The following is a 27,955-nucleotide window of genomic DNA, read 5'->3' as shown; positions in this document are numbered from 1 at the left end:
GGGCCCTGGGCAAGAGGTGGCAAAACCAGGTAAAGCTCATTGGGAATCAGACTTGTGAGAGAGAGAGAGAGAGATATGCAGAGAGAGACAGTGAGACCACATTCGACTATTAAGTATGAAGGCCTGGGAGAGAGTCAGTCTGGACAATTGCATTTTTAAAAATATTGTGTGGTCAGAAAGAAAATAAGTGATGGTTTAGAGAATAGTTTTCTCTATTACTATCTATGCCAAAATATTTGTTTCAAATAAGGGGTTGGGTTTCGCACATTGTTCAGTGAACAGAAAGAGTATGAGCAGAATGGAATTGGTCAAACTATTCGATATTAACCGAAACACAACTTATTTAAATACTGTAGTTAAAATACAAATAAAGAAAGATGAATTTAGAATAACAATGCTATTAGAAAACTTAACAGAAAAACAGATACAGCAACTATTATTAATTAACTGTTCCAATACAGTGACATCCCATAAGCAGACCCTTGGCAAAAAAGGAAAATTCAAACACAAATTCTCACATGCAGTCCTCCAATCCAGGAGCTAACAGAAAAAAAAAACAAGAGAAAATTCAGGGTGAGTCACAGCCAGGAGACATTCACTGAAAGTTCCAACTGTGTTGAGACCCGAATAACTTCTGATGTTACTGAAAATCCAAAACCCAGAAATCCTAATCTGTGACAGCTGGCTCAACCCATTTAGGTGGTTAAAAGAAAATCCAAGGCCTCTCAGGCTGCTTACTCAGCTCGGTTCCTCAGTCTGACAACCTGTAAAGTAACAGCATTGTCACAGTATCCTTTCGACAGCGGTACCAATGGTGAAAGGACTGTATAGGTGAACAGCAAAGCATTGAAATGCAATAGTGATAACAGGTTCTAAAATCAGATATGTGATGATACTTTGGCTTTAAGAAATATATTTTGTTTTTTTTTAATGAAGAGATGATGAGACAAAGATACTGAGTGGTTTGTTCCAAACCAATAAACCAAACAGCTGGTGAGGCCTTTTTTTTTAACAGTTGGAACAAAAGATGCAGCATGAAGGGGTGAGGTCAAGCTCTCGTAGAATCAGGATTTTAGATTTAGCTTTCAGTATTTGTTGGGGTTTGAAAGCTGCCATAAGTCTCTCTCTGCTACAGCAAAACACTTGAATTCCCTCTCTCTTTCTAAGAGTTTTCTCTTAATGTTCTATCCTCCTTGACTGAAGAAACATTGCATGTGAGACAATCTGTCTTACTGATTTTGCCTTTGCCAAAGGTGTGTTTGTTAGATGTTACAATCTTGGAACAGCTAATCAGTGGTAGTTAACATATACATTATCTTGTAAAGTATTTCGATGGGATCACACATTGGTACCAATATAGCATGATAGAAGCATTGGAAGTAGCAGTAGGACTTAGCACCACTCAGGTCTGCTTTACTTTTTGGTTGATCTCATTTTCTCACACTATTCCCACATTTTCTATCTTCACATTTAGAAGTCGATCAAACTGATTGACACATTTTGAACATAGATCATACAATACAGGAGCAGAATGAGGCTATTTGGCCCATCAGGTCTTTATCACCATTCAATTATGGCTGATCATATTCAATGACTGAGCCTCCACTGCTCTCTCAGAATTCCAAAGATTGACCAAATTATGAATGCAGAAGTTCCTGCAAATCTCTGTTCCAAATGGCCTACCCCTTATTCAGAGACAGTGTTCCCTGATTCTAAATACCATCTGACATCTCTCTCATTGAGTCCCATAAGAAGTTTATATGTCTGAACGAGATCACCTCTCATTCTTCTAAAATCCAGAGGATATAGCTCCAGTCTCCTCAATCTCTTCTCAGAGGAATGTCACTATAACAGAGATCAATTCAGGTAACTTCCGGTGTGCTCCCTCTATGCTAAGTGTATCCTCCCAAAAACAAAGCACAATACTCCAGGTGTGGCATTACCAAGGCTTTAAGCAAATTCAGCAAGACGTTATTACTTCTGTACTCAAGTCTACTTGCAATGATGACCAATATGCCATTAGCCTTCCTAATTTCTAGCCACATCTATATGTTGGTTTTCAGTGGCTTATAATCAAGGAGATCCAGCTGAATGCTCAAACTTTCTCAGCAGAGTCCTGGTCCTACATATGTTGCTGGTACCCACATGAACACGAAAACAGGTTCTCCCCAAAACAGTGCAAGTTCGTCTCCAGCCCAAAGACTCTGAGGGCAGCAGACCGCCTTCTAGACTACCAAGCCTGACTGCAGAGAAGCATCTCCATCTTCATAACTTTATCCACACTAGCTGAGGTTATCATCAAGGATTCTCTTTCTCAATATCTCCCCTTGCCTAAAGTGTGGTGATCCTCAGATTAAACCACCATCAGTCATTTCTCTCTAAAGCGAGTATGAACTGATAAGACAATGGCGACTTTCCCTTACTTTTACTCTATCAGGAAGTTTGTATCAAGTGTTGATTTCACTTATTGCGAATAAACTTTTCCTGATTTCAATCTTAATTTTGTCTGATGGAAGATCTGGACTCCTTTCCAAATAAGACTTTTCAAAACTGCTTGCTATCAGGCGATAATTGAATGTTTAATTTCTGATTTTCTTCTACATTTGATTGAAAACATTTCTATGACAAATTAACCTACCTTGGTAAACAAAATGAAATCCTTTGGCAGTTACTGGACCGACTGTGATAAACTTGATTGTGATTTGGTTACCTGAGCTTAAAGGGAGGGATTCTCCTAAAACAAAATATATTGAATGAGTTACAGAATAAATGAAATATTATTCAGTACATTTATTGCATTTCAAAAATAAACATTTGGTAATCAAAATGCTTGGAACAAATGTATATATAAGTATTGTATCAAATACTTAAGTCTTAGTACCATATTTAGAAAAAGCAGAAAACAAAAAGCTCATTTTAACAATATAAAAAGGTTCAACAATCTTGTTGCTTTTCATGTCATTAATTCTAACAGCAACGTGCAGTCATTGACAATGGATAAATTTACGTTCTCAGAATATTACACTGATGCTGGACTTGAACTGAAACTCAACACACGAAAGTGAGACAACAGTTGTGTCTACTCCACTTCTCTCAATCAGTATTTCTGAAGGTAAATTTATTACGATTGGTAGTCAGTAACATTTAGTGAATAGCTACCATTCTGCATGCTTGAAGTGCTGAATGTTCCAAAGCTACCTTGCTTACAATGAAGTTGGCAGTAATTGCACTGTAACTTTCCTATCAGTATTCCTACATTGAAGCAGTACCTTACTGCTTTCCAAAACATCTTACAGAGAGCGACTCACTTTGATAGGAAAAACAATGAAGCAACTTATGTGTATGGGGCGAGATTCCACTACTTTAGGTCAATAACCAATTAATTTTATCATGATTCTTGTTTAAAGGAAGCACACTGACAAGGTCACCTAGTGAAGTAACTTTCTTAGAATAGTGCCTTAGATCTTCAATATTGAGCTGAACCCCCAAAAATAATCATTAAGGAATTCTAAAGCCAAAGCAATCATTTAATCTTGCTCTGAAGATACAAAAAAGAGCAAAATACTTGTTGTGTATTTCAAATGGATTTATTCAGATTCACAGAACAAACTAACTCAAACTGAGCCTCCAATGCTGCTTGGATTGCTGTGTTCATCCAGATCCACATCTTGTTATCTCAAACTGTCTGATCTTCTCTAAGATTGAAGAAAAAGATTCAAAGGTGTAAGAAGCACACGGCGGCACACTGGGATTACATTGGCTGCTGTCTTACAACCCTGTATTCAGATAGCAGTCCAAATATTAGCTAAAAGAGAGTGGCTGTTTTGTCTGTTATTGCAGCTAATTATATTTTCCCTTCACTAATTGAGCAGCAAACAGCTCAATGGTCAAACACCCAGAATAAGATATTCAAGTTATTCTCTTCTGTCCACTGAATAAAACTTGCAGAACAGATTTAAACATGTGAACTTTTTCTCTTCTAATAATTTGAGCCAATAATTTTAAAATGTAAACTCAGATTTTATAATTAAGCCCAAAGACCTTTTGCAACCTGACCCTTTTAACGGGTACTGATACAACCAAAATAGGACACTAGTCATTTTATTTTGGCAACTAAATGTTATCTTAGCTTAATACTAAATCAACATGCAACTCTAAATCTCCATGCAGTCCAGTAGAATTGGTGCTTTGAGGGGAATTTGTCATTCAATTTATACCAATGTGTATATTGATGGAACATAATGCATTGGAAGTATCCAAGATTACACAGTAACCCTACAGGAGCCCAATTTTTGCAACATTGAATTCTGCCCACACATATGATTTCCAAAATATGTTCTTTAATAGTGCCAAAATAGATGAACTAGTGACATGGAAATTAAAAATGACTCAAAAACTTTAAATCAATAACTGCCCAAACCTGAATGTGAACCTGACAGTGAAGTCAGCAGTGAGGCTTGTTGTGTAGGTCCATCATATATATCGACAACATCATGCAGGGCGGTCTGGAAGAACACAAACTGGCCAAAAACCACTGTCACAAAACAGATACCAGAAAGCAGAGAGAGAAACAAAAAGACAGAAGTTAGAGGTTTATTCCTATCAAATGCCATGCATTATTTAAAAGCAATGGTCCTATCAAGGCTAATTCATCTGAAGACCATATTAAATGCACTGTCTCTGTGAAATGAGTCAGGTAAAAACAGTGGGAAGTGGGGACCGGGAACCAATTGGGTTGGAGGCAAACAGGACTTTAACCTGGACTGAGCATCAGAATTCATCTTCATTCATGAATTTTCAAAATGGAAATTTCTTTAAATATTTGACAAAAATAATTTTGACTGGCATCGACAATGTTCCAGCTGAAGAATTGTGGCAGGTATGCATGAAATGTGCAACATTCAGAGCAATCACTCTCTTAAAGTCAAAGTGCTGATGAAGGGTCGAGGCCCGAAACGTCAGCTTTTGTGCTCCTGAGATGCTGCTTGGCCTGCTGTGTTCATCCAGCTCCACACTTTATTGTCTTAGATTCTCCAGCATCTGCAGTTCCCATTATCTCTGACAGTTTGAAGTTATTGACTTGCTCCACGAGCTCGCTGGTTGTAGGTCTGATGTTTCGTCACCATGCTAGGTAACATCATCAGTCCGGCCTCTGACGAAACAATGTAGTTCTACTCTGCTCAGTATTTATATGATATGGATTGAACTATAACCTGATCTACAACCAGCCAACTTGGGGAGCAAGTCAACAACCTCACCCACAACCCAAGCTATAAATCTTCTCAAGAACCTTAAACTGACAATTTAGCTGCTGTAATCATAACAAATGAAACAATATGTAAGAATGCTTAACTTGTATCTGAGTTTTTAGAATAATAAAGTGCAGGAATACTTTGGTAATACAGTCAATTTGTCCAAAGGAAACTTATATATTCTGACAGTCTATATTTCAGCATTTAACATCACAGCCACTGGCCAGTTTTGTCCGAATTCTCACTTTGAATTATCAGTTGCATAGAAACATGAAAGGATAATAAGATTAAGGTTTAATTTGAACTTTTGTATGCTTCTTCCATTTACATTGAGAGCTTTTGATAGCCCATCAATGAGAAGATATTACTCAAGGACTTCATGTGGTGCAGTTCTGTGTAAAGATATTAACTGTACTACTGAGTTCAGATTAGAAAAACGCATTACACAAAGTAATACGTTGTTATTTAGCTCATATAGCAAAACCTTTCTTTATTTATTGAATCTGCATGATACAGTTATTGATTTATGGCCTACATTGTAACTACAAGCCAAGTAATATTGCAATTTGGATTGGCTTGCAGACAAATCACATTTATGTTTATACTAGTTTAAACAAGTTTGATCATGATTTAGTGCTAACATAAAAATAAAGTAGGTACCAACTTTTAAACAGGATAACATTACAGGAAACAATTAGTTATTTTGGGGACCATATTTGGATAAACCTCAAATAAAGCTGTTTTCTTCCTTGTTTTTGGGCAGTTAAACAAAATGTAAAAGGTGGCCTTGGGTGGCTTTCACTGGACATTTGTCTTACTGATGCCAGGTCCCTTTAATCGGTCATGAAGTGCCTAACATGAAGGATTCCCTCCCTTGGAGGCTCTTTTCAAACCCAACAGATTTTAATGGGCAGCTTTCAATGGTTAAAGAGATCTTTATCTCTTAGCCACAATGACTCAGAAATAATGGGTGTCAAAATTGGCTCATTAATGAGTCAAATTGTCATCCCATCAATGACACCAGTAATCCTGCATCAGTGTGCCTTATGATTTTATCGGGGTTTTCCCACTACAAAGAAAGTGACATGTGCCCTCTCCACTCTCAAATTTGACAACCTGCCAGAGTTTTCTGAAGAAGCATCCCGACCTGAAACGCCAACTTTCCTGCTCCTCTGATGCTGCCTGGCCTGCTGTGTTCCTCCAGCTCCACACTGCATTATATCAAGAGTTCCCACCATGATTGGTGGTATTAAATTCAGCCCAATGTAACCCATGAGGTAAGTATGGGGGCATCAATTTTGAAAGCATTTTAAAAACAGTGAAAGTTAGAAACAGTGGAGATTTTGGGGTCTTCATACACAGATCACTGAAATGTAATAGTCAGGCACAAAAAGCAATTAAAACAGCCCAGTGTTAGCTTCAGTATTCAAGGGGCGAGAATTGCACATTTGTTACAACCATGTAAAGCCATAGTCAGCTACAAATGAAATACAGTGGTTAGTTCAGAGTGCTATCCCCTAGAAATAGTTCATTAACCTTGAAATGTGTGCAGTCCAGTATATAGCAAGAACATTACCGGGGTTCCACAGATTAAATTGGAAACTCTATGAGCATTACATGAAATAGTCTTAAATTCCCTGGCATACAGATGGCTACAAGATTATTCAATTGGATTTTTTTATAAATTTGAAACAATAGACAGGGGAAACTTTACTGCACTGGTTGTGAAAGTCTCAGATAAGTGAATACTACTTTATAATCACAGAGTGACTATTCAGTGGAGAAAGTACGAAATAGGTGCTCATGTACAGCATCTTCAAAAAGCTGAATATGTTGTTTCAGTTGATAATTTTAAATCTGGGATGAATAGATCTTTGCCAGCCATGGTTACAGAATATGGAGCCAAAGCAAGCGGTCTGAAAATCAACCAGAATCTCTGTGAATGATACAGGCATAAAGGGCTCATCCTACTGCGGTTCAAACATCTCAGAAAACAGTTCAAGGTTAGGTTTGACCTTCAAATCATTTTTATATGAATAAATCGTAGATGATGAGTTGAAAGTTTTTCCTGAATTTGTAATGCATGCTTTGATTTGTCAAGATATTGCTTGAAAGTGTCATAATCATACCGTTTGCATCACAACTAAAGTTGTCACATTTCTACATGACAAATTTGCACGAGCTTTTAGACTTTGTGGAGATTTCAGGTATCTCAGATTGAAATATCAGTGTGAAACGTTTAACCTCCAGGGTTATTAAGCAATGACATATTAATCACGTAGTTTCAGTCAATCAATAAAGAATGACGGTCTGGTAGAAATTAAATGTAGAGTATATCTAATGTTGCTTAATTGAAAGTTGAAATTTCTTTGGGGCTGTTTCCTCATGTATTTCAACTAAACAACTGGAAAGAAAGGAAATTGCTCTTCACTTCAAGTGTTTTTTTTCCATTTGCTGTTAAAATATTTATCTATAAAGCAGAATGTGTTGTATGTTCAGCAAATATCCTAAAAGGAGATACATTGATGTGCATGCTAATCATGTGATGATAATTTCACCCTCTGATGTTTAACAGTTATTAGGCAATTTTATGTCAGCACAAGATCGTTGAAAATGATGAACCAAGGTTTGTTTACAAAAGACTGTTGCCTGATGTATCCGCATATGAATCATTAATCTTTTGGGCTGAAGCCATCAGCCTGTGAAATAGTATTCCTATTATTCCTTTTAACAGAGTAATGAACATTAAAAAGCCACAGTGCTGCTCATTTTTAACAAATAGCAAGCAAGAACAAACATTCTCACTTGACTGCTTTCACATTTTTTCTTTACTAAAACCTTATTCAGACTCTTGGAGATTGCCACATGAATCTTATGTGACTCTAACAAACATCAAACAGGTGATGAGTAAAAAAGGTCACGCATCAATCAAACTTTGGCTCATAGGCCATATTGGAGAAATGAGCTTGGATCTCACCACCAGTGACAGAATAATACCAGATTTTGCATGTTGAATTTGGTAAAAATTAGACTAATCACTGAGTTTTTGTTATTTTAAAATGTGAAAAAAAGTTCATCAACATGCTCACCTTAAAATAAGAAGAAAATTGAATAAATTATAGAAAGAATGAAGATGTGATGTGGAAGACCATTCTCATACTGAAAAAAGTGCCACCATACTATCTGCCTAAATGTGGACTTTTCCTTTTCTCCTGACCATCATTTCAAATTAGTTTCTCTTCATGCACTTTTTCTCACCTGGTTTTACTGTCAGATGTAGACCGAGGCACAAATTATAGACCAGAATCTCTTTTCCACTAATACAAATAACGTTGCACCCGTTCACATTATATTGTATTACAAATAATGTTGCACCCGTTCTCATTATATTGTATCTGTTATGTTCCAGTCCTTTCACTTAGTCTGTTCAAGTCCTCCAGTAACTTCCTCGCAATACACAGTGATTAGGAGTTACTGGAGTTGAAGATTGTAGCAAATCTGAAGTAATTAGGGTTTTTTGTGAACAGTTTCAAGCTGAGGTTTTGATGTCTTATACTATATGTAAGATACTTAATTTGAGAAGTAATTTATTGCATGCTGTTGAAAACAAAGATCAATTTCATTGAACATTTCCATCTTGCACTTATCAGGACAACTTACAAGAAATACAGTTTAAAAGGAAACACTAGTTTATACTGCTTGAGAGGAGAGTGCTGGTTGGTTGAAAAATTGACTCTGATTGGTAGACGTGAAGCTGTGGAGAATGTACCAGTCAGCTGATGACTGATAGTTACCTTCAAGCTTTGTCTAAATCAGGTTGGGCGACTCTGATTGAGCAAAACATAGCCTTGAAAAATGAGCCAGAGAAAGTCTGTCACCTATTTCCTTGAGTTGAAACAGCTCAGTTTTTGTACAATAAAATGTGAGGCTGGGTTCTCCAGCATCTGCAGTTCCCGTTATCACTTTACAATTTTTGTACATATTCTTTTTGTCTACAAAAATAGGGTCATGTGTCTTGCATGCACATTAACCTGTAGTCAAATGGGTGAATAAAGGTAAAGTCACCTTAGCCTCAAAGGGCTGCCCTCTCATTAGAGAGGTATGGATGGCTTTGGTTTAAAGGGAGGGTCACTGCACCACAGAGGAAGGGGAAGTTTGAGAAGGTTACCTCAGCTGGGACGTGAACTGAATCTATAGTGTTGGCTTCAATCTGTGTTGCAAACCATGTGCCCAGCCAACTGAGCTAAACAACCCCCTATTAGGTCAAAATTTGCATTTCGTTTCTGACAAATGCACCTGCTATAAAGCTGGCGTGGTAGCCAACCTCACAAATCGGGACTGATTTGTTTGCTCACAGTGTAAGCTTGGTGCAGGAATTGGGCACATCAATCTATCTACAGGACAATCACTGACCTGATCAGATACACTTTTTTGTTATCTCTCATGCAAACTCATGAACAGGCCAAAGGCTATTACCTTTGCTCCTGATACATGACAATTCTACTTTGGATTACCTGAAACGATAGAGTATCTTCAGTGTTTGAATAACAGATTACGGGAGCTGTTTCAAACAGCAAATATGCAGGAGCAACAAAAGTGTTTGCCAATAAGAAAATGTTGTTGTCAAACCAAAAGGGCATTCTAATTGCTGCACAAATTGATGGTATGGTATGCAAATTTTAGTATCAGTTGTATCAAACAACATGTCCTTTCCACTGTACACAACAGGCAAAATACTGGCTGTATACAATGAAACTGTGCTTTGTGAAATGTAAGCTAAAACATCCAACATTAGATCTGCTCAAATGATTGAGCACAATTTGTAAAATAATCCTGAGTCTGCTAAGAGTTTAAGATTATCAATCAGGCTTGCAGTGTGGCATACTAATGTGTACCGAAAGGTATGTACCTATACTAATAAACAGGGCACTACTCTTTGCAGGCAGAAGGAACATGTACATGCTTGTTTCAACTCAATAATACAAGTGATAGCCATTCTCTGGCTCATATCCCACAGCAACATCACGAGCAAGCATTGTCAACCTGCCTGATTTCAACAAAACATGATGGTTAACTGTTAATTATTATCTCAGTGGTAAATTTTCTGTGGAAACACTGCTACCAATCAGAGTCCACTTGCCAACCAATCAGCACTTTTCTGTCATACAGGAAAAGTGCTGATTCCCATTTATGTGGTATTTCTAATGAATTGTGCTGGAGGCTGCAAAACGAAAAAGCTTCGTCAAAATGTATCTCTTTTTCAGTACTACTCAAATTCTACCCTCGCAAGCAACAATTGATTTGTAGACACATACAACAGTAATTTCCCATAACTTATACCTAATACCTAAGGAAACCACTAGAGGTGTAAAACATTAATGAGTCTGAAATGCATAAATGAAGCCAAAAAGAAATAGAATATTCAACATATATCAAGCAAAATAAAAAGTCTCTCATTTTAACCATTTACTTTGATCTTTATGTATTTACATTCTTGATTATTAAGCTCATTTTATAGAAATACAGTCAAGAGCAATATTTCTTTATTTCAAAGAAAATATGGTATACTGTTAATGTAAATTTCAAGTCATTTAGCAAATAGTGAATGGTAACTTCACTTACCAAACTCTCTGGAGACAGTGATAGAATAAACACAGTTATGTCCAGTACTATAATTTCTCGGGTAATTTGGTGACAGTACAGTGCCATCAGAACCAGTAGATCGACTTCCACATGGAGCTGAAAGAAAAATTCATATTTCAGAAATTTTAATTAACAAAAGTTCTCTCTGGGAAAAAATGCAGTGCACAGAAAATTGCAGACAGGTGTCATTTTCTCTACGCACAAGAAAAAAAAATCAAACTCTTGCTTTGCTTCTAATTTCAAGTCTCAAAAACAAAGTTGCTTTGGCCTCAGTGATAGCTTCTTGTTTCAATAAAATTGGTCTACTTCCATTAGTGGTGTTCATTGATCGTGGCAGTGTGCACTCTTCACAGTGTAAGTAAATCTTGCAGTGAATTCCAAATATCTTGCAGGCTTGAAATTCCAAAGCATGCAGGACTAAACATGATCAGCAGGACGAAGAGCGTCCATCAGAGGGCAACTGAGAGGGACAGCATAACTTTGGCACATACATTAGAGCCTGGAAGCAGTCACCTGTACTGAGGAGTGAATCGTCATGGATCTGGTATCAAGGAGTACTTTGTGGGTGGCGCTAATAAATAAAAAGGGGATGGTGATGTTATTAATCTTGTACCATAGGCTGCCAAATAGTCAATGGGAAAGAAAAGAATAAATATGCAGCGAGTTTGTAGAGACTTATTGGAGAAATCAGGTTGTCATAGTGGGGAATTTTAATTTTCCTAATGTAGACTGGAATGCCACAGTGTTAAGGGCTTAGATGGAATGGAAATTGTTAAAGGTGTTCAGGAAAGTTTCCTCAAGCAGTATATCGAGGGTCCAACTCAGGAATGGGTAAAACCTGACCTACTCTTGGGAAATAGGTCTGGACAGGTGACTGTGGTGTCAGTTGAGGGGGGGTGAGAGGTCAGTGGTGGGGGGGGGAGGGGGCACTTTGGGATCAGTTGACCATAATTCTATTAATTTTAAAATAGTTATGGAGAAGGACAAAATTGGCCCACAGGTTCAAGTTCTAAATTTTGATGGAATTAGTCAGGAGCTGGCAAGGGTTGATTGGAGTAGTTTGTTTAGAGGAAAAGGAACCTCAGGGAAGTACAAGGCCTTTAAAGATGTGACAGCTAGAGTTCAATGTCTATATGTTCATGTGAGGGTAATGGACAAGATTAGCAGGATTAGGGAACCCTGGATGACAAGAGATATTGAGGCGTTGACTGAAAAAAGGAGGCATGGCTCAGGAACAGACAGCTGGGATCAAGGGAATCACCGGAGGTATATAGGGGATACAGGAGTTTACTGAATAAGGAAATCAGGAGAGCGAAACAGGGGCATGAGACAGCTTTGGCTGAGAAGATTAAGGCAAATCCAAAGAGATTATTTCGTTAATTAAAAGAAAAAGAATCTTGACTGAGAGAATAGGACCCCTCAAGAATCAAAGTGGACATGTATGTGTGGAACTGCAGGAGATGGGCAATGTCCTCAATGAATATTTCTCTTCTGTGTCTTACCATGGAGTAAGACATGAAGGCTTGGGAACTTGGGTAAGTCAGTTGACAATATCTTGGGGATAGTCTCCATCATAATAGAGGAGGTGTTAGAAGTTTTAGAAAGAATGAAGGTAGATAAATCTCCTGATCCTAATCAGATATATTCAACAATCCTGCAAGAGGCTCAAGAAGAAATTGTGGCGGCCATGGGTGATATATTTGCATCATTGTTAGCCACAGGTGAGGTCCCAGAAGACTGGAGAGTAGAGAATTTTGTCGACTTATTCAAGACTTATACAAAGAAAAACTTGAGAATTATAGACCAGTAAGCCTAACATCCATGGTGGGTAAGTTACTTGAGAAGATTCTGAGGGATAAGGTGTACATGCATTTGGAAAGACAGGGTTTTATTAGAAGTTGTCAACATGGCTTTGTGTGTGGGAAATCACGCTCACAAATTTCTTAGAGTTCTTTGATGAACTGACCAGGAAGATTGAGATACCACAGTGTGAAGCTGGATGAACACAGCGGGCCAAGCAGCACCAGAGGAGCAGCAAAGTGTGATGTTTCGGGTCAGGATCCTTCTTCAGGAAAGGAAGATTGACCAGGAAGATTGATGTGGGCAGGGCAGTAGACATAGTCTACATGAATTTCTGTAAGGCCTTTGATAAGATTTCACATGGTTGGCTGTTCTGGAAGGTTTGACTGTATGGAAGCCATGGAGAGCTGGCAAATTGGATACACAACTGGCTTGATGGTAGGGCTCAGAGGGTAACACTGGAAGGATGCTTGTCAGACTGGAGACCTGTGACTAGCAGTCTCCCTTGGGTCAGTGTTAGGCCCATTGCTGTCTGTTATCTATATCGATGATTTTGATAGGAATGTACAAGGCATGATTAATAACGGCAGATGACATTAAAATAGGCAGTATTGTGGACAGTGAGGAAGATTCTGAGAAATTGGAGCAGGATCTTGAGCAGCATTAGAAGTGGGCTGAGAAATGGCAAATTGAGTTCAATACAGATAAATGTGAGGTGTTGTAACCTGGAAAGTCAAATCAAGGTAGGAGTTTCATGGTGAGTGGTAAGGCCTCAAGGAATGTCGTGGAACAGAGGGACCTTGGAGAGCAGATAAACAGTTATTTGCAAGTGGAGTCACAGGTGGATAAGACAGTGAAGAAGGCATCTAGTACATTGGCCTTCAGTAGCCAGGACACTGAGTACAGAAGTTGGGAAGTTATGTTGAAGCTGTACAAGATGTTGGTGAGGCCTCACTTGGAGTATTGTGTTCAGTTTTGATCTGCTTGCTATAGCAAGGATGCTATTAAACTGGAAAGAATGCAGAAGAAATTTACAAGGATGTGGCAGGACTTAAGGGACTGAGTTACAGGGAGAAGTTGGACAAGCTAGGTCCTTCTGTTTTTGAGCACAGGAGACTGAGGTTTTTTTTTTATAGAAGTGTCTAAAATCATGAGAGGCATGGATAGGGTGAATGTACTAAGTTTTTTGCCCAGGGGAAGAAGGGAATTGAGGACTACAGAGCATAAGTTTAAAGTAAGAGGGAAAACAATACACGGGAACCAGCAGGGCAGCTTTTTTTACACAGAGGGTGGTACACATATGGAATGAGCTGCAGTGGAATTGGCTGAGGCAGTTACATTTACAATATTTAAAAGACATTTGGACAAATACATAAATAGGAAAGGTTTAGAAGGATATGGGCCAAGTGCAGGGAAATGGGGTTGGCGTGAATGGACGTTTTGGTCAGCATGGACCCGATTGGGTTGACAGGCCTGTCTTCATGCTGTAGAACTCTATGATTCTACATCTGTTTGATGTGACAAGAAGAAGATAAGCTTTCTTTGATAATAAAATGTGAGGCTGGATGAACACAGCAGGCCAAGCAGCATCTCAGGAGCACAAAAGCTGACGTTTCGGGCCTAGACCCTTCATCAGAGAGGGGGATGGGGAGAGGGAACTGGAATAAATAGGGAGAGAGGGGGAGGCGGACCGAAGATGGAGAGTAAAGAAGATAGGTGGAGAGAGTATAGGTGGGGAGGTAGGGAGGGGATAGGTCAGTCCAGGGAAGACGGACAGGTCAAGGAGGTGGGATGAGGTTAGTAGGTAGGAGATGGAGGTGCGGCTTGGGGTGGGAGGAAGGGATGGGTGAGAGGAAGAACCGGTTAGGGAGGCAGAGACAGGTTGGCCTGGTTTTGGGATGCAGTGAGTGGAGGGGAAGAGCTGGGCTGGTTGTGTGGTGCAGTGGGTGGAGGGGTCGAACTGGGCTGGTTTAGGGATGCAGTAGGGGAAGGGGAGATTTTGAAACTGGTGAAGTCCACATTGATACCATTAGGCTGCAGGGTTCCCAGGCGGAATATGAGTTGCGTCCCCTCCCCCCACTGCATTAACTGTTTCTTGGTATTGCCTTACCTTGTAAAATTTCATGGAATTGCTGAGCGAAGAAAGTCAAGGTTATATAAAACAATTCATTGTAGAAAAATATTCAGGACACAAGTGGAAGTGATGTCAATAAATAAAAGCAAATCAAAAATTAGGCAGGTAGTTCCTAGTCAATCCGAGATTGACCATTAATTGTCTGTGCATTGATAAGCCATTTAGAATTCAGGATATCTTTGATCATGGATAGGGGCTAATAAGGCCTTTGTTGGCCCTCTTGTGGCACAGTGGTAGTGTCCCTACCCCTGGGCTGGGAGGCACAGGTTCAAGTCCCATCTGCTCCAGAGATAAATAATAACATCTTTGAGCAGGTGGATTAGAAATTAGGCTAAATTTAATCTTAAAAAAACGGTCTGGGTTTTAGTGGTTTGATGTACAACAAGGGAAAACTGATGACAGAAGTAGAAATTAAGTTAACGTAACAACATGAGACTTGTGCCCAATCAAACAATGTTGTGAATTCGCAACCCACCCTGGATCGGCTGAACAAGAGAACTTGTTGAAATATTATTTCTTTCCTCCTTGCTTTGTTAAACTGAATACATTCTGTAACCTATGTTTATCTCAGGTGTCACAAATGGTACAGAGCATTAAGCAATCATTGGTGAACATCCCCACTTCTGATTGATGAAGGAAAGGTCATTGATGAAGCAGCTAGGTGAGGCCTAGGGGACTATCCTGAGGAGCACGTGGAGATATCCTGGAGCTGTGATGACTGACCTCCAACAGTCACAAAAATCTTCTGATATGCCCGGTATGACTCCAATCAGTGCCCCCCACCTCAATTCCTATTTATTTCAGTTTTGCTAATGCTCCTTGATATCACACTCAGTTGAATACAGCATTGATGTTAAGGGCTTTTACTCTCACCTTACCTCTGGAATTCAGCACCTTTGCCCATCTTTGAACTAAGTTTGAGTATGTCGATAATATGTGGAGCTGGAGAAGCACAGCAGATCAGACAGCATCAGAGGAGCAGGAAAGTTGACACTTCAGGTCTGGACTCTTCATCACCCTTTCCTACACTTCAAATACTGCCTGGCCCACTGGGCTTCTTCAGCTCCACACTTTCTCGACTCTGAATTTCAGCATCTGCAGTCCTAACTACCTCCTAATCGCTGAGCAGGTGTTGTAATACCTTCCATCACTTTACTAATGATTGAGAGTTGACTGATGTGGTGGTAATTGGTTGGGTTGGATTTGTTCTGCTTTTTTGTGTATAGGGCATAACTTGGCAATTTTCCACATTATTGAAGAATGGGATATTTGTGGACACATCATTGAGGGTGGGATATTTGTGGAACCCCCTCCTCCAGTGATACGTTGGTTGTGGGATCTCTTAATTCTATCACTTGCTATTGTGCTATTTAGTGAGTAGTCCCTTCCTGGTAGCTTCGTTCGGTTGACACCTCATTTTTAGGCATGTCTGGTGCTGCTTCTGGCATGCTCTCCTCTCCAGTGAATTAAGGTTCATTTCCTTGCTTGATGTTAACGATTGAGTGAGGATATGCCAGACCATGAGGTTTCAGGCTGTGTTGGAGTACAATTCTTCTGCTGATGATTGCCCAGCCTTGAGTTGAGAGATCTGTTTGAAGTCTGTCCCGTTTAGCGCAGTGACAATGCCACACAACACAATGGAGGGTACTCTCAAAATGAAAGCAGGGCTCTGTCTCCACTAGGAATGTGCAATGGTCACTCTTACTGATACTGTCATGGATAGATACATTTGCAGCCGACAGATTGATGATGATGAAGTTAAGTATGTTTTTCCGTCTTGTTTATTCCCTCATCACCTGCCACAAACCCAGTCTAGCAGCTATGCTCCTTAGGACCCAAACAGCTTGATTTGTAACACTGCCTCTCAGCCACTCTTGCTGGTGGTCATTGAAATCCTTTGGCAGAGTACATTCATGCCCTCGCAACCCTCATTGCGTCCCCCAAGTGTTGTTCAATATATCCCCAGCTGAGAGATCAGTACGTGGTAATCAGCAGGAGATTCCCTTGCCCATGTTTAACCTGAAGCCATGACACTTCATAAGTCCGGAGTCAATATTGAGGACTCCCAGGGCAACTCCCTACTGACTGAACACCACTCTGCTGCCACCTTTGCTCGATCCATCCTGCCGGCAGGTCAAGGCACATCCAGTATCTGGGACATTGCCTGTAAAAGGTATGAATCTGTGAGTATGACTACATCAGGCTGAACCTTGACTAGTCTGTGAGATTTCAGCACTTTGCAGGGTCAACAGGGCAGTTTCTGATCTTCTGGTGCTACAGTCAATGTCATGTGGTCCATCTAGTTTCAATTCTTTGTTGAGCCTAATTAGTGATTGATACAACTTCTGAGGCCATGTCAGAAGGCAACTGAGAGTCAATCACATTACTGTGCCTCTGGAGTCACATGTAGATCAGAGCAAGTGAGGGTAGCAGATTTTCTTTGCTGAAGGACATTAGTGAACTAAATGGCTTCCCAATTATCTGAAGACTTGTAGTTCCAGACAGTCTTTATCAAATTCAAATTCCACCATCTGCTGTGATGGGATTCAAACTTGAGTTGCCTGGAATATTAGCTGAGTTTCTGGAATAATAGTCTGGCAAAAATACCACTTGGTCTTCATCTCCCCATGTTGTTGTTAGTTGTCTCTTTTGTCTTTAGAGGTGGTTCCTGCAGTCATATAATCATGAAACTAACTGCTGTATTTATCTCTGCTGTGCTTAATTCACAATCAAATGCTCCTTGAAAACACTAACTGAAAGTACACAGTCCTAGGGAAGGGATACTTTCGCCCAGACAGCCTTCCCCTTGAACTTCCAGGTTATGCCTTCGCAGCGGTTCGTCTCACAGCTGGCTACGCAAGTGGCACAAGTGAATCCATGGGAATCAGTATTGCTTTGATATTTGACAGGAGGGCTTCTTGACATCTACATTACAGAAGCTGGAAAGCTGCATTACAGCTGAGCCTATCATTGCATCTTCCCATCCACAAGAGTTCTACTAACTTCATGGAAGGTGTCAATGTGGCCTTGGAATAAAACTGTTGTTAGGAAGCTGCTCACTTCATTTGCCCCACCTCCTGAAGCAACGGAAGCAGCAACATATTTAACTTGATTGACATTTGGTCAATACGGATAAGATCAGAATCTGTGTTCACTTCAGTGACTTACAGAGTCCAAGGCTGATTAATGATCACCCGGGCAATCTTTCTCTACTGTACTACGATTCCTGTTTCCCTAGTGACATTTCATCCAGCCCCAGTTTTGGTTGAGCGTTTATATGATCATCATTAGTTCCATTTGATTCATGGGACCCCTGATTTTTAAGGTCCAAATAATTTGCTGACCTAGCACTTCCCCATATCAAGGCTAGAGTGACCATAACTTATCTAGTCCACCTCTGTCAGGTCCCATTCTACTAAATCCAAATACCCCTTGTTCCTGACCATCCCTCAGCTAATGAATGCAATAAGGCCACTGTCGAGATTCAAGCTGATTGTAGCCTTATCGATGTCGTTGTTAGGGTATTGCACCCAGATTATGTATCACCTTCTAAAGGCCATGGCCTATCTTTGGGGTTGCCTTTGTAGAATATCCCCAATTAGTTACAATACAACATATGGACTGAATTTGCAAGACAGCTCTGGGCGATTGACCAACATATTCCAGAATCATTTTCATCTAGTTCCAGGAATGACTGTGATCCGATACTCAGTTTGCAATGTTATGGATCCTTGGACTTACATTGGATGAACTATCCGACGAATCATTGACAACCGCTCCCCCGATCCAGTTTTTCGTCTTCTCTTTCACACATCATCATTGCCTTCATGCAGTGTGTTTCACCATCGAGCTGCAGGCACATGGTCCAAATCTGTCACTGAATCAACACCAGGCTGTACATTGTCATGTCCCATCTTTTCACATTGACACTTCACTCTTTCCTACAGCCACATGCTTCTTACTTGGTTCTGTTCTAAACAACATCTCTTGCAAGCTGACCTCATCCAATGTGCAGTGCTATCAATGTTGCTGGTGTGTTGCTGTTCTCTAGTCGGGTCGAACAATGGTCTAGAGATACATTTCGCATTAGTCCCCACAAAAGCACCTATTATAGTTGTTGAGGTTATGATTAAACTGGAGACAAGGACCTGGGAGAAGTTTCAGTTGAGTACATGAAAGCTCTTCACTCAAAATGACTGCGGGCTGAACCCAAAGTTGCCAAAGGTCCAGTTGCTTGGTTTATGCAGGCAAATTTCTGAAATGTCAAGTATCTGAATCAGCAGAGGTTATTTGGGAAGTTTAAGTTACTTCTGCTAAATTATGTAATCCAGAAGTTGCTAATGTATACATACAGATTTCTCAACACCTGATGTTGAGAAAATCATTTCACCATCAGAAGGAGGAGGACTTAACTTTTGTTTTTAATCAGTGAGAGTCTGATTGTAAGACTCTCACCTGATTGACTCATCACACTGACTACTTAGCTTGCAGTTTCAGGGAGTGGAAAGTTATGTCCTTGGCATTGGTAAAGTGCATTATTTGCTTGTCAAGTTGTTGGAGGGGAAGTAACGTGAGTTCAAGAGTTCTGGCTAGTAGATTGAAGGTGAATGGCAGTGATTTCCATGGAGATGCAGTGCTTAGTTGGATTTTTGACAGGCATTCTTCTGTGTGGCTGTAAATTGTGTGGCTTAAAAGGTATTTTGCTGCAAACTGGTAAGGAGTTCAGAATATGCTGGCTGTCAGCTTGGATTTGAATGATACCCGCCTTAGTAGAGGTCACTGAACTTTTTCCTGCACTGTATCCAATGTATGGCTGCTCACCTTCTCTGCAAATTCCAACTGAGTCTGTTTGTTAAGGCTAAACAACCTCTCCCCGCTGTCCTTTGCAAAAGTAACTGCCTCTGTGTCATGTGCACTTCGTACATCATCTCCTGGAAGACCTCAGTGAAGTGAGAGGGGGAGTAGCGCTTAACCATCTCTATTCATTCTCTTCTTTTGCCTCATCTAAGCAACACACAATGTATAATGCTGTGTCCTTTTCCATACAGTTACTGCATCCATGTGCTTGATGCTACTTCAGTCACTATCCAGCCTCCTTCATCTGAAATTACAAATGCAAGGCAATCCTGAGGTGGAGTCTTGTTATGGGCCCAGGAATGGAAAGCTTAAACTATGAGGAATGTTTGAGGACTCTGGGACTATACTCATTGGAGTTTAGAAGGGTGTGGTGCGGGGGAGATCTAATTGAAACTTACAGAATGCTGAATGGCCTGGACACAGTGGATGTCAGGAAGATGCTTCCATTGGTAGGTCACGAGGGCACGGCCTTAGAGTAAAGGGAAGACCTTTTAGAGTGGAGATAAGGAGAAACTTCTTCAGCCAGAGTGTGGTGAATCTATAGAATTCACTACCACAGCAGGCTGTGGAAGCCAGGTTATTGAGCGCATTTAAGACTGAGATAGATATGTTATTAATTATCAAAGGGATCAAGGGCTATGGGGAGAAAGTGGGGGAATGGGATTGAGGAACTTATTAGTCATGATTGAATGGTGGAGCAGACTCAATGGGCCAAATGGCCTAATTCCTGCTCCTACACCTTGTGGTCTTATGGTCAGTGCATCCCTCAAAGATCAACCAAAAGGGCCCACTACTTGGAGTGTTGGCTTCCTGAACAGGGACCCTCTGTTAAACTAGGAATTGAGTCCAAAATATTCTCCCTAAAGCTGCACTGTTACTCCTTCAGGCCATTCAGACTGTATGAGGACAAGATGGCATCTGCAAAGGGCGGACTTTCATTCAGCATTATACATTGAGCCACACTGAAGAGGTGACAACCAAGGCTTAAACTTGTAACCCAGAAAGAATTCAGTACCTGCAACATATACAATGGGCAAATTCAGCGTATTATTCAAGTAACATATTTCAAAGTTGCCCTGCAGGCATTCAAACACGAGGATTCCATTTTAACAGCGTTCTTCCTGAATTACAGGTTGGTTACCCACTAAGATGTCATTGTCTGTGCTGCCATTCAGGTCCTCCACACTGTGTTGCACAGTCATGCTGTGTTCTAATCCACTGTTTTGAAATGTGGTTCACAGCCACACCGTTATCAATTCTCTGGCAAGTTTTTGTTTAGATTCTCTGCCATATGATTTGTGGCTGAAACACTTTTCATCAAGTTCAACTTTAAAAATCAAAGCAGTTTGACAATTCATTTTCTTTTTGTATGAAATGCATTCACTGTTTGATTTACAAAACTGACACACATTTTTAAAATTAATTTACAAATTCTTCACAAAACCAAGCCTACTTAACCCCAAAAGTTAGCATGTCACCTGCAACAAAGCCTCTGTTCTGCAGACAATGGTGAGAGCAGTCATCTGTTGACAGTTAAAATAAAAGAACTGCAGATGCTGTAAATCAGGAACAAAAACAGTTCTGAGGAAGGGTCACTGGACCCAAAACGTTAACTCTGATTTTTTCTTTACAGATGCTGCTAGACCTGCTGAGCTGTTCCAGCAACTTCTGTTCTTGTATCTGTTGACAGTTCTTCATCATTCCCTGCAACCTCATTCTACCTCCTCAGTTAATCTCTCAGAAAACACAGACTTATTTCTGCACACAGGTTGGAAAACCAGAAAATAATCTTTTATACATTTCTCTAGATAGGTATCTTTAAAGTGGAAAAAGATAAATTTATAAGTGTATCTGCTTTAGGGCTTATCTGTCCTGTTGCTGCTCCTTGCTGTGATATCTTCATAGCCATCATTGAAAACTATAAATAATAGCAGAAAATGCTGAAAATAATTAGCAAGTTAGGCAATGTCCATGGAGAGAAAAATAGAGCTAACAAGTCAGGTCAATGAATTTTCCTTGGTTTTGATGAAAGATTATGAAGCTAAAATATTATTTATTTTTCAAAATCCACAAATGCTCCCTGACTTTCTGAAAATCTCTAAAGGTCTCTGTTCTTTTCTTCCCACCCCCCCCCCCAAATTTCAAGCACCTGTAATATTTTGCTTTCACATTGAACATTACAAACTTGGATTTCGCTATTAATCTAATATTTTAAAAAATCTTGTAACCTTGTTATTAAACAATTTTCTTAGAGTTTTGTAATGCAATTTTCGATTATAGTTCCACAAGTGAATCAAGTTCAGAATTATGCTGTACAATCAAGCAAACAGGTCAGAAAGTTATGCACTTTTCAAATAGGCAATTGGCCATGATATAAAACTAATCTCCTTGTCACTTTTTTTTCTAGCCTAGCTTGGCACATGGTCACAGATCATCATACCATTTTATTTGCTTCTTAGAGTTACTTCAGGAAGACATATAATTTGTTCCGCCATCTCATGTGGTGATCCATTTTCCATTAATGAGGTTGCTGACCATTTCCAATTTGAAGAGTTTAACTAGCTTTGCTGATTATAATTAGAGACAATAGGAACTGCAGATGCTGGAGATTCCAAGATAGCAAAGTGTGGGGCTGGATGAACACAGCAGCCCAAGCAACATCTTAGGAGCACAAAAGCTGATGTTTCGGGCCTAGGCTCTTCTTCAGAAAAGGGGAATGGGGAGATGATTCTGAAATAAATAGGGAGAGAGGGGGAGGCGGACTGAAGATAGACAGAGGAGAAGATAGGTGCAGAGGAGAGAATGGGTGGGGAGGTAGGGAGGGGATAGGTCAGTCTGGGGAGGATGGACAGGTCAAGGGGGCAGGATGAGCTTAGTAGGTAGGAAATGGAGGTGCAGCTTGAGGGGATAGGTGAGAAGAAGAACAGGTTAGGCAGGCGGGGATGAGCTGGGCTGGTTTTGGGATGCTGTGGGGGAAGGGGAGATTTACTGCTCACGTCCTAAATTACATGAAACCCTATTTATCTTATATACCTTCTGGCTGTACTTCGGCTCCTTATATACAAACAAATCAGTGTTAACCTCATATTGTTTTGAAATGTCTTCTTGTTCTTGCCTCACTCAACTTCTGCAACCATCTTCCCTCCAACCCACCAAAAACACTGCATTCCCTTTGTTCTAACCTCTGGAACATTGCTGATTTCAATTGTTCTAACATGGGTCACCAAGATGTAGAAGTGCCCATGTTGGAATGGCGTGGACAAGTTCAAAAATCTTATAACACCAGGTTATAGCCAAACAAGTTGGATTGTAACTTGGTGTCATGTGAGTTTTGTCCATGGGCAGCCAAGCCTTTGGCAGATTAGGTCTTATTTTATGCAATTTCCTCAATAAACTCTCCACTTCAGTCTCTTTTGCAGAATCTATGTCGCATTGAGCAAACTTTTGGTAATACATTTGAATATCTCATTCTGTAGCTCAACATCAAAGTTCGTTTGAAAACTCCTTTGAGGCACTGCGGGAATAATTTGCAATATTGACAGTACTACACAAGTGCAGGTTGGTTGTATTAATATGCTTTTGTTTACCTCCGTTATCACTTAAGAAGACACACATTAGTCATTTTAATGTCCTGTTCATGAGTTCAACAGCTTTCTTCTGCTCCCTTAAGTATTATAATTTAATGACTCGAAGAGATTGCATTATCAGCAGAAAATTCAGTCACGCTGCAGGATGAATCTGTAGTCTCTCAGTCTGAAATGAAATTGCAGGATCTAAATAAAGCTAAAAAAACCCCTCAAAATTCAGATGCATAGCACAATGTGTGTTTTTGTTTGCTTCCAAACAAAATCCACATTGTAACTGGGATGACAAGCTGTAGAGCTGGATGAACACAGCAGGCCAAGCAGCATCAGAGGAGCAGGAAAGCTGATGTGTTGGTTCTGGACCCTTCTTTACAAAAAGAACATTGCAACCGTTCTCTTTGGGTGTTAGCCATTGTCACGTTGGTGAGGGTGTCAGTACATGTGCACAGAGTTTACACTGGAAATATGAGGAGTAGGTAGATAATGCTGATGACCAGGGTGCAGTGCAGATATTACACCAGTGTTTCAATTATAGAGCTGAACCTTTCAGCAAATGTCGTCTCTTAAACCTACACATTGAGCACGTGTTCATAGCTAAAAAAAAAGCACCTCTCACTTGCCATGGGAGGTGCTGGTGGAATGGTAATGTCATTGGGCTAGCAATTCCGAGGCCCAAGATAATGCTGGGGATATGAGCAAGTGGTAGAATTTAAACTCAACTAACAAATCTGGAATGTAAATCTAGTCTCAGTAATGATGTAAACAACCATGACTATCACTGATTGTTGCAGAAATCCATCTGGTTCACTAATTTTCCTTAGGATTGGGAAGCCTCTAAAAAAAACCAGCGGAGGATAACTAAAATAGCACTGGAATGGAATAGACATTTTGCATCAGTCTTTGTGGGGAAAAACACCACAAAGCATTTTAGCACTTCAAGAATGGCGGGAGTAGAGGTGAGTGTCGTGGCCATCATTAAGGAGAAGGTGCAGCAGAAACTGAAAGATATGAAGGTGTATAAATATACAGGATAGGATGGACTATACTGCAGGGTTCTAAAGGAGATAGCTGAAAGCATTGTGGACACATTGGTGGTGATCTTTCAAGAACCACTGGACTCATGGAGGCTCCCAGATGATTGGAAAATAGCTAATGTTTAAGAAGGAAAGGAGGCAGAAGACGGGAAATTATAAGCTGGTAGAAAGGCAAGTGATGCTTGGAAATAAAAGTACAATGTTACCTGATCACTGAGAGGGGGTTTTAGTTGAGATTTTCATGGAATTGAGGAACTTCCCAAGAATGCTTAGTAAAGCAGATGGGACCCATACATGGGAGTCCCATATCCATTTTCAGTTTTAGAAGGGGAGATAATCACATGACATCCATGCTGAATTCAAACAGGCCCTGTTTTCACTGTACCAAGGGTCTTCATGAAAAATATGTAAATCACAACATTTTAAAGTTGTCATAAATGTTTTTAAAGGGCAGGTGAAACCTGTGAAACTGACATGGCCCAAATTTACTCAACACCCATCGTTTTGGTTCTTTGCAATCCTTCCATTTATTCATTCAGCCCTGTTACTCATCCTGATTTCCGAGCAATTTCACATAAGGAATCCAAATTAGGCATTATACTTCTGTAAGAGTGGGTGCGTGGTTTCCTGAAATGTCAGCGATGATTCTTTAATTTGCAATGTCTGTAAAATTCTAGATTCCATTATGGAATATAAATAAATGATACAAGGTGAAATGGGAACTGTGGAACTGCAGGAATTGTGGGAACTGCTTTTCTGTCAGCATGCTACATATTGTTTCATGACTGGTTTTTAACTTTAAGCTGTTGAATTATGGATGTTGCTCTGTGAATTAATGAAAGCCCATGACATGCTGGCATAGGACCATTTTCTAATTATGCCACTGCATTGTACAGAAGCAAAATCAATCAAAGATAGTTTTAAGCAGACGCATGCAAGAGTTCCTGTCTTCTTGGCTAACCTTAAGCTGTGATACAGTGCATGCGTAAAGCACCAACCTATCCATTCTTAAGCCTACTAGGGTCCTTAACTATCCAGTTAAACGAAAATTAAGGACTTCATTCCACTTCCACTGGTGTATTATATTGTGTTCTGTGATTGAGCAGAGATGGCTTACTTACTTTTTCAATCAATGTTGGTGCAAGGGCAGGAAGAAAGGGATGAGAGGGTTCCTCATTTGAAAGATGCCCTGTCTCCACTCAGAGTGCAATATTAATCATACGTGAAATGTACTTTTAGGTCATACTGAGGCTCAATCTTGAAGTACACGAGTCAAGTAGAACAAGAATGTATTATTCACGAGGTTAACAATTACATTCAATTCTCCTTCTGGGCACTGGATGTATTCCTTCAATTATCGTACACCACACCTTAGTACCTCTACATCCTGCCTCCAGAGCTCAAGCTAGACCTTGCCCTCGCTTCCTCAGGTACTCAATCCACCTCTGCCTGAAAAAGGCCGAGCTTACCTGTTCCTCGGATCATCTTTGATTACGTCCCAGAAATGTGTTGCAGTCCCAGTAACACCCACAATCCTTTTCTCACACCATCAGGACTACAACAGCTACCAACCAATCAGATTCATCAGTACTTCTCGATGAGAGTCTTAAATCACGTGACACCAGGTTATAATCCAACAGGTCTATTTGAAATCACATGCTTTCGGTGTGCTGTTCCTTCATCTGGAGGACGTCATCTGATGATGGTGCAGCGCTCCGAAAGCTTGACATTTCACATAAACCTCTTGGACCACAATGTGGTGTCATGTGACTTCTGAACTTTGTTAACCTCCACATCACCTTAAGGACAGGACATTCTTCCAATGAAAGGCTAGGCAGGCATCTGACCATCAGCTTGTTAAAGCATAAAATTGTTGCTGAATAGTTTTTTTTAGATGTTAGCCAGTTTGCGACTGACTTCTTCCATGAAGGTGTGGGGAGGGATGAGCAATACAACATCTTGTAAAGATCATTGCTTGCAATTAATCAGTGAGAAAGGACTGTGCAAGATATTTATGCCTGAATTATGCCTGTGTTTTTCATAACATAGTTAGAGACAAAAATAGCTGCTGATGCTAAAATCCATGTGGATTCCCATCTCTCCTATCGACCAACCAGGTCATACCTGCTGCCAGTTTCCACCTATCACCAGCATTCCAGTGCCATCCCTCGCCCCTCACTTAAGCTGCAGCTTCCCCCACCCCTACATCCAGTCCTGCTAAAGGGTAATACCTGAAACATTAACTTGTCCTTTTCTCCAGATGCTACCTGGTTTGCTGTGTTCTTCCAGCCTCCTGTTTGTCTACTTTTTTGAGAATACGGTTGTTTGCAACTGAATAAAATTAAATAATGCTGGTACTATATAGCTTCATTTGAAATGTGTCTACAGGGGGAGAAGGGAAAAACAGTTATTGATGCATTTTGCAGCATATTGCAGCTGATAAGATTTTAAAAACTGTTTACTGCTGGAGAGAGACTGAGAACATGCCCAAAGGTGGAAACATAAGGTTCTTTGATCTTGAGTCATTGAAGAACTTAACTCACCCAGGAAGAAACTGATGCAATCAAATCAGCAGCATGACTTAAACACAGTTCAACTGTACGTTTCATAGGAAAACCAAACCAGGCAGCTTTAAAATGGAAAGGTGATTTGATCGCACCACTCTCCCAGCAGATTAGTAAGGTTGAAATGGCTTCTAATCGAATTCGAACCTACTTTGTTTTATTTACACCAAGATTATTTATCATTTAGAATGAAAGGAAAACTGATATCTCAGCAACTTTTTACATTATTTAAAAAGAACAAGTTTGGAGAGAACTCGATAAATGCCTCTTCACACAGTGCTGCATGGAAATTGTGAATGTAATCATTAATAAATCCAGTGCAGAATTTGGTTAAAAAATATCTTGTGGTTAGAAAGTAGAATGAGCCACCACAAAAAGTCATTACAGTGATAAGTGTGGTATAAAGGATCAATTCTAAGTGTGTAATGCATGGAACGTAAATAACAATGGTCGAGTAATCACTCACTCAACAGGAATCGATAAACTCCATGGGTGAGTTTGTTTAAAACCTAAAACACATTTTAAGTTGGGAGGCAGGTATAACACTGATCAAGTGAATTTCACTTGTACAGCTTCCAGACTGACAAAAGACTAACAATCAGGCAGAGTTGCCATATCATCTACACACAAAATATTCAATCCTGAAAGCTGAACATACAACAAAATATTAATTAGATGTAGTAGGCTTAATCACAGTGATGGAACATCAGGTAATCATGGTTTATCTTGCACAACCTCAAGTTAAGATACAAACTCAGGAAAATGCACTCCAGATTACCAATCTTTGTTAATATTCAATATTAGTCAAACAATACAAAGAATACCATATTGTGACAAGTCAAAGAACAGTTCTGAATAAATCTCTCCCTTGACCAGAAAGTTTTGAACAGGCTGCAGGCTTCAACTAAGCAAAAGCATGGCTGAAATGGTGAAGATTTACCAGATATTGTGTCATGTTAGGCCTTGCTGCGAAGATGGGCAGTGAGCAAACCAGTGTGCTGTAATATCTACTAGGTCTAGGTGATGTACCATTCAGGGGATTAATAAATGCAAGAGACTTTTCATCCTGAGATAATGCCTGAATAAG

At 40.0% G+C, this 27,955-nt stretch overlaps 1 protein-coding gene across 1 annotated transcript in view; it reads right to left on the bottom strand.

The window, feature by feature from the left end:
• The window catches only part of csmd3b (CUB and Sushi multiple domains 3b), a 1,751,526-nt gene that overhangs the window by 212,577 nt on the left and 1,510,994 nt on the right, over positions 1-27,955 (bottom strand). Inside the window, exons 31-33 of the mRNA XM_048529668.2 lie at positions 10,875-10,991; positions 4,421-4,534; positions 2,639-2,734 (exon numbers count right to left, since the gene is read on the bottom strand). Coding sequence (XP_048385625.1) covers positions 2,639-2,734; positions 4,421-4,534; positions 10,875-10,991 — 327 coding nt within the window. The remainder of the gene's footprint in view (positions 1-2,638; positions 2,735-4,420; positions 4,535-10,874; positions 10,992-27,955) is intronic.

Source organism: Stegostoma tigrinum, chromosome 5 (genome assembly GCF_030684315.1).
Source record: "Stegostoma tigrinum isolate sSteTig4 chromosome 5, sSteTig4.hap1, whole genome shotgun sequence".
Lineage (NCBI taxonomy): Eukaryota > Metazoa > Chordata > Chondrichthyes > Orectolobiformes > Stegostomatidae > Stegostoma > Stegostoma tigrinum.
The sequence above is the reverse complement of the archived record's forward strand: the minus strand, read 5'-3'. Positions and strand labels throughout refer to the sequence as shown.